Source organism: Dreissena polymorpha, chromosome 5, assembly GCF_020536995.1.
Source record: "Dreissena polymorpha isolate Duluth1 chromosome 5, UMN_Dpol_1.0, whole genome shotgun sequence".
NCBI lineage: Eukaryota > Metazoa > Mollusca > Bivalvia > Myida > Dreissenidae > Dreissena > Dreissena polymorpha.
This window is the reverse complement of record NC_068359.1, coordinates 48,283,670-48,295,027: the sequence shown is the minus strand read 5'-3', so window position 1 is coordinate 48,295,027 and position 11,358 is coordinate 48,283,670. Positions and strand designations below refer to the sequence as shown.

The 11,358-nt window shown below is 37.9% G+C and overlaps 1 protein-coding gene across 1 annotated transcript; it reads left to right on the top strand.

Moving 5' to 3' along the window:
• The first annotated feature begins 1,522 nt into the window (after positions 1-1,522).
• LOC127832493 (uncharacterized) lies at positions 1,523-11,184 on the top strand. Its single transcript, XM_052357996.1, has 5 exons — positions 1,523-1,649; positions 2,439-2,602; positions 4,556-4,796; positions 10,108-10,201; positions 10,430-11,184. The coding sequence occupies exons 1-5, from the start codon at positions 1,633-1,635 to the stop codon at positions 11,036-11,038; spliced, it is 1,125 nt and encodes a 374-aa protein (XP_052213956.1). The 5' UTR covers positions 1,523-1,632; the 3' UTR covers positions 11,039-11,184.
• The last annotated feature ends 174 nt before the right edge of the window (positions 11,185-11,358 follow it).

The following is an 11,358-nucleotide window of genomic DNA, read 5'->3' as shown; positions in this document are numbered from 1 at the left end:
CTTTTGCCCGTAAATTAGATAGCACCTATAATCATATTATTACTACGCAGTGTTAGATTCAGTAAATTTAATGTGTTTTTTGCTTTTATTTTATCAATTTAAGACTACTATTTTAATTGCATCAGGAATAAATTAAATTAAAAATATATTGTAGGATAAAAAGAATACTATGTCAGTGTGATTGTGTATTTAAATTTATCCCTCTCGTCTCAGAAAGGCTTACAAGGCTCGGCAAGCCTCGCCATGTAAACCTTTCTTCACTCGTTGGATAAACTTAAGTACACAGTCATACTAACATAGCATTCTCTATTTTTTAATTTTGTCAATTTACCAAAACGTGAAAAGGCCGGTATCCTTCGTAGATACATGTTCTGTGTGCAAGTCCGTTGTGTACTTCTGTTGCCTCGGAACAGTTAGGTGAACATGTATGTGGGGCGGCTTATTGTCGCTAGTTTAACCCTTTGAATGCTGGGAAATTTGTCGTCTGCTAAAATGTCGTCTGCTCAATTTCTAAAATTAGCATTTTCTTCGATTATTTTCAAAGAATACTATCCAAATAGCAAACAGTTTGGATCCTGATGAGACGCCACGTTCTGTGGCGTCTCATCTGGATCCAAACTGTTTGCAAAGACCTTCCAAATTCGGTTCCCGCACTGAAAGAGTTAAGTTGATACGATACAATATGTGATTTTTTTATTTTGATCTAATTGCCTTTTCGGACAGAACTAAACTTTGAATGCGAAATTAGTAGCTATTTGTATTAAGCCTTCTATAAACCCGTGTTCTCCTTTCAAGTGCAGTTTCAGATTCATCGGCATATCGCCTCTTTTTTGAAATCGACGCTTGTTTTTGGTTATTATTTTATCGGGGTTTTCTCAAACAATAATTATTCAATACTATTTTTGATTTGAGATGTAGTGAAAGTTGTCTTGCGGGTTGCCTTAATCAATAGATAACTAGAAATGTGATACATTAATCCATATTGGTTTCCATAGTAACCGTGTGTTATGAGAGCTTATTGCCACTGCGAGGTCGATATGACAGAAAATGACATTCTGAAACAGTGGAAGTCATCATTATCTATATAACTGACCGATCGCAGAGGGTAAAACAAGTCTAATAACATCATGGGAAATCGGAACACGATGAAAGAGTCTAATGCTAAGTTTACATCTGGCCACGATCTCCGATTAGCCATTTAAGATCGCTGCATTGTGTGTTATTTTTGTTTGTTGCTAATAATTTAGCGGTTTTCTCTTTGTCACGTAAAACATGTTCAATTTTTATTTTCTTTCGTTGATTAAGATTTCGGTACAAAATAAGTGCATGTATTCTCAACGAAGCTTGTTTTTATTAAATAAAGTACTTATCTTACTCAATATTTTTGAACATGCCAGGTCAAGTTCATATCTTTAAAATCATGTTATTGTTTAACTCTTTCAAAAACAAAGCTTATTATAAAGTTTGATTGTATTAATGTCCGTCTAATAACATACGACTCCCTCTCGTCTGTTTCTGGTTGCAGCGGTGAACGGACAAGAGCGGAAGTGCTGTGACGGTATCCGGTCGTGCTTCGTGGCCCTGCGCAAGGCGGTGGACGCCGCTCAGATCCGGGGCATTGAGAAGCAGAACATGCAGAAAGAGTGCAGGTACGAGTTGCTTGTAAGTGCAGACACGATATGAGCCGCGTTCTGAGAAAACTGGGCGTAATGCATGTGCGTAAAGTGTCGTCCCAGATTAGCCTGTGCAGTCCGCACAGGCTAATCAGGGACGACACTTTCCGCTTTTATGGTATTTTTAGTTTCAAGGAAGTCCCTCCTTACCGAAAATCAAGTTTAGGCGGAAAGTGTCGTCCCTGATTAGCCTGTGCGGACTGCACAAGCTAATCTGGGACGACACTTTACGCACATGCATTATGCCCAGTTTTCTCAGAACACCACTCATATGTTGTAAAATCCAATGCATGTACTAGAAACAGTTGTTCATGGCATGTACAAGAAGTAGTTTGTGAGTGATGATGTTGTAGGTAGTTTTATAGTGCAGGTACGATATTTAGTAGTTCAGCAAGAAAAGCAGAGCATCAATGCAAAGACGAGAAGTACCGCGGTAATTCTTTAGTGCATTTATGGGAAAGTATTCGTCAGTGCAGATACACTATGCGATAGAAGGCTTGAAAGTTCAGATACGAGCGGTTGTTCGTCGATGCACAAGCAAGAATTTGTTGATCCGTGCAGATACGTAAAGAAGTTCTACGCTGCATTTACGAGAAGCATTTAGTCAGTGCGGGTACGAGAAGTATTACGAAGATGCAGCTACGAGATGAATATCGTCAGTTCATAAACAAAAAGTAATTCGTCACTTCAGATACGAGAAGTCAGGTAGCATACGATATATAAGGTGCATATGCGATACATTTTATTAAATATCTGATATTGCAGGATCCTGGATGCCGAGTTGTCTGCAAGTGAAAAATGCGTGGATACCTGGACGGGCGTCTGTGATCGTCACACGAACTCTGACGTCATTTCCGGCCACTACCAGGAGTTTGCTGGCGAACTACGAACCACGCTGGACAGTCATTGCTCAGAACAACCTCAAAATGGTAAGTATCTTGCCTATCCGTAGTATCGGCCCTCTTAATGAATACATACGCATTTTAAAAACAGACGTGTATTATATGTCAATCTATAGTTACATGTGCATTCTCGGACATTACAACAAAAACTGCATTTAACTCGGCATTGATTTAAAAAGATACTGGCTAGACTAAGCTTTCTGTAGTAATCTGTATCATGTACAACGGTTCTCATAATATCGACTTTTCTCATTGGTTGCTAAGGTTCCTTACTATGTGCACGTGCTTGTTCTAAAATTAGTATCCTAGAGGAAAAACGAAACTCTTGCTCATGTTGTTCTTAAAATATTGTTACATTGTATTTAAAAATAAGCGGCATGTAAAACATTTGATAAAGCTACCTTCCATAAACAAAATAACACTAAAAAAATGTGCGTGTGTTTTACGTAATTTGAAAATCATAGCATCACCCTGGAATAAACATGACCTACTTTCCAACAAACACCGGAAATCATGACAATGATCGTCGTAAAAGCCATGGATAACCATCAAATATATTACAACTTCAAAAAATTGAAAAAAAAGAACACGTTAACCTTCTAGCACTTCTTGGGGCTTTTTCGTTAAAGTCACGCTACTATGAGGTGGGCCGATACTATGAGAACAAGGGATATTTCTACTGTGGGAAAACACATTCGTTTATATCTGTACCCGTTTGTCATCTCAAATTATTCGCAGTCTTTTAAAAACATTCAGAGAGTGTTGTAACATGGTTACTTTACTTTACTGACCGAACACTTTACAAATTGTCGTCGTTATTAAATCTGCTTGTTTTCGTTTTTGGCGTAACGTGTTTATTCTTGTTCCATAGTGTTTGATCACCGCACTTATAGAGTCAACGCATGTCCCTCCAACGTATTCGTCTGATGTGACGTCATCTACTGTTTCACGTCACCAGCCATAGAGTTACCAAGTCGTTTGCATGAATTAGTTATGTCGTCTCCAATAGTAACTTACTCATTCCCACGAGTTCGTTGTCGGTTTTCCTCGGCTTTTTAAGGGCAAAATGACAATTAAAAAAAATGTCTTCGATCAAAAAAGAACGTATGCATTATGCTCAAACAATCAAAATAATACACATGGCTATAAAAAATTGAAAAAGGTACCTAGGCTGTTCGGAGAGAGATGCTTAGAACTATAACCGACTTAATATTTAATGATGATTTTAATTTAAAAGAAATATAAAGTAGCTAACCGGGTGAAAATATCTCGTCCTCGTCTTTACACAAATTCCGAATCCATTGTGCCAGTCAGATACCATTACAAGGTTGGATTACACTTATTTCAATTGTTATAGGGGCCCATTATAAAACTGCTAACTTTCACGCCATTTGTCATGCTTTTTTTATACATCAAATTTTGCAAGTCTGGTGTCATTTTAAAGATATCTGTCCTCCAATAATTGCCGTCAAAAATATACCGTCTCGCAAATTCTAAGAAAGTATAAGTAACCACGGAAAACACGGTTTCGGAGTTGAAATTTCAACAAAAGCACCTTACTTTAAATAAACGCACCCCGAACTTTCATCTTTCAATGTTATCCCAAAGAAAATGCACCAAAATATTATCATACTATTCAAAATATTACAGGTTTGCTAGTAAATTTATTTGAGGACATTTATCAAAGCAATCAAAATCTGTGAAAAGTACTTTGAAGTCGTAAGAACGTTACTTTCTCGTGGGAACGAGTTACTTGGTCTTGGTAACGACACCGAAATAAAACCAAGAACATCAATCATCGCCACCCAATTGAACGTCGCCACACTTCATCCGTTATTTTAACTCGCATGCATATCAATCATAAAAAACTTAAATATGAAGTAACATTTTCTTTTTATAAGTGACTTTTGGTTCAGTTGTCATCAACTCAGAAATTGGCTGCCAGTGTTCACCGATAGAATATCTGCTTGTGTATTCTAGTTACAAGGCATGCCGACACACCTACAGGCACAACTACACAACCCGTAATGACAACCCCCTACCCGAACACCACAGTGGCCTTCGCCCCAACACCAACCGGAAACGGAAGCCTTGCCTCACCGCAAGGCGGCAGCGGGGGAAATGGCGACAATTTTATGACCGCGGGATTGGCGGTAGGGGGCGCCCTGCTGTTCTTGGGAGTCTTTGGTGTAATCTTGTGGCGATGTCGTCTCTTATTCAAGTACGAAACAGGCAACATATTTTTAAGCAATTGATAATAAGATCTAGTATGCTGTTGTTGTATTTAATGAACTTAAATGTCTTAAATGTAAACTAGTCAATCCCATATTCAAATCAAGATTTGAAACAAGGCGTACATACAGACCACCACCGTAAAACACGGATACTTTTCGAGTGGTAGAGCCAACTTTTAAGTAATTTATGTGGCGCTCAAGTTTGATAGCAGACAAGGCAATCCACAAAAAGAATGACACACCATATTTTCATCTACAGGCTTATTTTTTCAAAAATACTAGCATTCGTCGCACGTTTACATTTTGGAGTAGGGTCCCGAAAAGATTATAAACTACGCTCGTTCTCATTTAAATACTGCGGCTGAGAATTCTTTGGGAAAAAAAACCCTACATAAGCCATAACTCTTTGATCTAAAATCCCCTATATGAGCCATAACTATTTGATCTCAAATCCGTCACATGAGCCATAGCGCTTTGATCTAAAATCCATTAAATGAGCCATATCTCTTTGATCTAAACTCTCCTACATGAGACATAACTCTTTGATCTAAAATCCTCTACATGAGACATAACTCTTTGATCTAAAATCCCCTACATAAGCATAACTATTTGATCTAAAATCCTATACATGAGCCATAACGCTTTGATCTAAAATCCCTTAAATGAGCCATAACTCTTTGATCTCAACTCCCCTACATGAGCCTTAACTCTTTGATCTAAAATCCGCTACATGAGACATAACTCTTTGATGTAAAATCCTCTACATGAGCCATAACTCTTTGATCTAAAATCTACTACATGAGCCATAACTCTTTGATCTAAAATCCTCTACATGACCCATAACTATTTGATCTAAAATCCCCTACATGAGCCTTAACTCTTTGATCTAATATCCCATACATAAGCCATAACTATTTGATCTAAAAGCCCCTACATGAGCCGTAACTCTTTGATCTAAAATCCCCTACATGAGCCATTACTCTTTGATCTAAACTCCTCTACATGAGCCTTAACTCTTTGATCTGAATCCCCTACATTAGTCAAAACTCTTTGCTTTAAAATGAAAATCCCCTACATGAGCCATAACTCTTTGATCTAGACTCCTCTACATGAGCCTTAACTCTTTATCTAAAATCCGCTACATGAAACATAACTCTTTGATCTAAAATCCACTACATGAGCCATAACGCTTTGATCTAAAATCGCCTACATGAGAAATAACTCTTTGCTCTAAAATCCTCTACATGAGCCACAACTCTTTGATCTAAACTCCCCTACATGAGCCTTAACTCTTTGATCTCAAATCCGCTACATGAGACATAACTCTTTGATCTAAACTCCTCTACAAGAGCCATAACTATTTGATCTAAAATCCCCTACATGAACCATAACTCTTTGATATAAAATCATCTGCATGAATCATAACTCTTTGATCTAAAATCCCCTACATGAGCCTAAACTCTTTGATCTAAAATCCCCTACATGAGTCATAACTCTTTGATCTAAAATCCCCTACATGAGCCATAACTCTTTGATCTAAAATCCACTACATGAGCCTTAACTCTTTGATCTAAAATCCTCTACATGAGACATGACTCTTTGATCTAAAATCCCCTACATGAGCCATAACGCTTTGATCTAAAATCCCCTACATGAGCCTTAACTCTTTGATCTAAAATCCTCTACATGAGTCATAACTCTTTGACCTAAAATCCCCTACATGAGCCATAACTATTTGATCTAAAATCCTCTACATGAGCCATAACTCTTTGATCTAAAATCCCCTACATGAGCCATAACTCTTTGATCTAAACTCCCTACATGAGCCTTAACTCTTTGATCTTAAATCCTCTACATGAGCAATAACTCTTTGATCTAAAATCCCCTACATGAGCCGTAACTCTTTGATCTAAAATCCCCTACATGAGCCATAACTCTTTGATCTAAAACCCTCTACATGAGCCATAAGTCTTTGATCTAAAATCCCCTACATGAGCCATAACTCTTTGATCTAAAATCCTCTACATGAGCCACAACTCTTTGATCTAAAATCCCCTTCATGAGCCTTAACTCTTTGATCTAAACTCCCCTACATGAGCCTTAACTCTTTGATTTAAAATCCGCTACATGAGACATAACTCTCTGATCTAAACTCCTCTACATGAGCCATTACTATTTGCTCTAAATTCCCCTACATGAGCCATAACTCTTTGATCTAAACTCCCCTACATGAGCCTTAACTCTTTGATCTCAAATCCGCTACATGAGACATAACTTTTTGATCTAAAATCCTCTAAATGAGCCACAACTCTTTGATCCAAACTCCCCTACATGAGCCTTAACTCTTTGATTTAAAATCCGCTACATGAGACATAACTCTTTGATCTAAACTCGTCTACATGAGCCATTACTATTTGATCTAAAATCCCCTACATGAACCATAACTCTTTGACCAAAAATCCTCTACATGAACCATAACTCTTTAATCTAAAATCTCCAACATGAGCATTAACTCTTTGATCTTAAATCCCCTACATGAGTCATAACTCTTTGATCTAAAATCCCCTACATGAGTCATAACTCTTTGATCTAAACTCCCCTACATGAGCCATAACTCTTTGATCTTAAATCCCCTACATGAGTAATAACTCTTTGCTCTAAAATCCCCCACATGAGCCTTAACTCTTTGATCTAAAATCCTCTACATGAGACATAACTCTGATCTAAAATCCCCTACATGAGCCTTAACTCTTTGATCTAAAATCCTCTACATGAGTCATAACTCTTTGCTCTAAAATCCCCTACATGAGCCATAACTCTTTGATCTAAAATCCTCTACATGAGACATAACTCTTTGATCTAAAATCCCCTACATGAGTCATGACTCTTTGATCTAACATCCTCTACATGAGACATAACTCTTTGATCTAAAATCCCCCACACGAGCCTTAACTCTTTGATCTAAAATCCTCTACATGAGTCATAACTCTTTGATCTAAAATCCCCTACATGAGCGATAACTCTTTGATCTTAACTCCTCTACACTAGCCATAACTCTTTGATCTAAACTCCCCTACATGAGCCTTAACTCTTTGATCTCAAATCCGCTACATGAGACATAACTCTTTGATCTAAACTCCCTTACATGAGCCGTAACTCTTTGATCTCAAATCCACTACATGAGACATAACTCTTTGATCTAAACTCCTCTACATGAGCCATAACTATTTAATCTAAAATCCCCTATATGAACCATAACTCTTTGATATTAAATCATCTACATGAATCATAACTCTTTGATCTAAAATCCCCTACATGAGCCTAAACTCTTTGATCTAAAATCCCCTACATGAGTCATAACTCTTTGATCTAAAATCCCCTACATGAGCCATAACTCTTTGATCTAAAATCCACTACATGAGCCTTAACTCTTTGATCTAAAATCATCTACATGAGACATGACTCTTTGATCTAAAATCCCCTACATGAGCCATAACGCTTTGATCTAAAATCCCCTACATGAGCCTTAACTCTTTGATCTAAAATCCTCTACATGAGTCATAACTCTTTGATCTAAAATCCCCTACATGAGCCATAACTATTTGATCTAAAATCCTCTACATGAGCCATAACTCTTTGATCTAAAATCCCCTACATGAGCCTTAACTCTTTGATCTAAACTCCCTACATGAGCCTTAACTCTTTGATCTTAAATCCTCTACATGAGCAATAACTCTTTGATCTAAAATCCCCTACATGAGCCGTAACTCTTTGATCTAAAATCCCCTACATGAGCCATAACTCTTTGATCTAAAACCCTCTACATGAGCCATAACTCTTTGATCTAAAATCCCCTACATGAGCTATAACTCTTTGATCTAAACTCCTCTACATGAGCCACAACTCTTTGATCTAAAATCCCCTTCATGAGCCTTAACTCTTTGATCTAAACTCCCCTACATGAGCCTTAACTCTTTGATTTAAAATCCGCTACATGAGCCATAACTCTCTGATCTAAACTCCTCTACATGAGCCATTACTATTTGCTCTAAAATCCCCTACATGAGCCATAACTCTTTGATCTAAACTCCCCTACATGAGCCTTAACTCTTTGATCTAAAATCCGCTACATGAGACATAACTCTTTGATCTAAAATCCTCTACATGAGCCACAACTCTTTGATCTAAAATCCCCTACATGAGCCTTAACTCTTTGATTTAAAATCCGCTACATGAGACATAACTCTTTGATCTAAACTCGTCTATATGAGCCATTACTATTTGATCTAAAATCCCCTACATGAACCATAACTCTTTGACCTAAAATCCTCTACATGAACCATAACTCTTTAATCTAAAATCCCCCACATGAGCATTAACTCTTTGATCTTAAATCCCCTATATGAGTCATAACTCTTTGATCTAAAAACCCCTACATGAGCCATAACTCTTTGATCTAAACTCCCCTACATGAGCCATAACTCTTTGATCTTTTATCCCCTACATGAGTAATAACTCTTTGCTCTAAAATCCCCCACATGAGCCTTAACTCTTTGATCTAAAATCCTCTACATGAGACATAACTCTTTGATCTAAAATCCCTACATGAGCCTTAACTCTTTGATCTAAAATCCTCTACATGAGTCATAACTCTTTGCTCTAAAATCCCCTACATGAGCCATAACTCTTTGATCTAAAATCCTCTACATGAGACATAACTCTTTGATCTAAAATCCCCTACATGAGTCATGACTCTTTGATCTTACATCCTCTACATGAGACATAACTCTTTGATCTAAAATCCCTCACACGAGCCTTAACTCTTTGATCTAAAATCCTCTACATGAGTCATAACTCTTTGATCTAAAATCCCCTACATGAGACATAACTCTTTGATCTAAATTCCCCTACATGAGCGATAACTCTTTGATCTTAACTCCTCTACATTAGCCATAACTCTTTGATCTAAAATCCTCTACATGAGCCATAACTCTTTGATCTAAACTCCCCTACATGAGTCAAAACTTTTTTTCTCTAAAATCCCCTACATGAGCCGTAACTCTTTGATTTAAACTCCCCTACATGAGCCATAACTCTTTGATCTAAACTCCCCTACATAAGCCTTATATCTTTGCTCTAAAATCCCTTACATGAGCCTTAACTATTTGATCTAAAATCCCAAACATGAGCCATAACTCTTCGATCTCATGGATGTTTGTGATTGTCGTTTTTAAGCAACAAAAAACAATAAACATCAACATGGTATATTTTTAAAAAGTTTATTGTTTATAAATATAGACGGCCAGGACTCCAGAAGGATTTTGGCTACTCGATGAGTCGAAGTGGGAATGAATGCGAGACCGAAATATACGCCGAGATAGACGATGCCTTTGTAAGTTAAGGTGTATGCCAATGTAGTCATGGACACGGTGTTAACGCATAATCGGTTTACAAGCGACATACGATATTCATTAGTTGGTATAAGGGATGTGAGTAACATAAGTATATCTGATAAATGATATTGGAAACCTGTTAATAAAAAGAAGGCAACACAATGCAAAAAAAATGTGATGCAAGTTATGAATGTTGTGAACTTCTTTCCCAAAAATATATTTTTCAGATGAAAGCTGTTTATGAACATGACCAGACGACTGACGTGAACCCGCGTGATCGGGTTCTGTCAAACGCTCAAGTGAACGTCTGCTACCAGAGTGGCCTGGAGGATGGCGGCATCATTCCGTCGTCAAGGAGATGCGCTAAGAATGACAACGTTGAAATAAGGGGTCAGTCGGCGTTACTTCGGTTGGCGAACAAGAAATGGTTTCCGCTCAGTAAAACAAGTGCTACAGATGCGTGCAATGCGCTCCCTGCAGATGACTCGATGGATAGTGGTCAGTATGATACAATAACTGACCATCGACTGCCAACCGTCGGGCAGGAACCAGTCTACGCGGTTCCGCATGGAGGCGATGGTTGTGTAGGTACCAAGCATAACAGGTACGCAAGGGACGCAATTATGAGTCCACCGCAGAATCACAGTGGTTTCCCTTTAGAGTTAAGCGCGCACAATGTCTACCCGCATGTAGTCAGCCCAAGAAATGTATTCGTCAACGCGGAAGAAAGCAATGCGAGCAAGAAGAAGAGAAAAGTGAAGAAAAGCATCGAGATAATTCAAAATGCCACCGAGGGCAGTTTTAACCACAGCGACGATTCCATGATGGTGTATTAGAAGAATGTGTATGTGTGTGTTTGAAACCCAAAAGAGTTTCCGTGGCGATATCCGAACATTTACGAGCGAACGCGAAATTGCCTCCGGCAAATCTCGCGTTTGCTCGTAAATGTTCGGATATCGTCGCGAGAAATTCACATGGAATATTTTATGACACAATAAAAAAACGAACATTTTGTATCTCGTTAAATCTATGTATTCATAACACATCTAGCGTTGAAATTGTGGATTTCGCTATAAGGAACACAGATTTTTACGGGTTAACTTTATTTTACGAAATATTGTATGTGACTTTTAACATTTTTATGAGCAAGATACTA

Bases quoted from the DNA above. Each gene is read 5' to 3' on its own strand.
- LOC127832493 (XM_052357996.1), top strand. The intron at 4,797-10,107 runs GTACGAAACAGG...TTATAAATATAG, and splicing joins CGATGTCGTCTCTTATTCAA to ACGGCCAGGACTCCAGAAGG. The intron at 10,202-10,429 runs GTAAGTTAAGGT...TATATTTTTCAG, and splicing joins CCGAGATAGACGATGCCTTT to ATGAAAGCTGTTTATGAACA.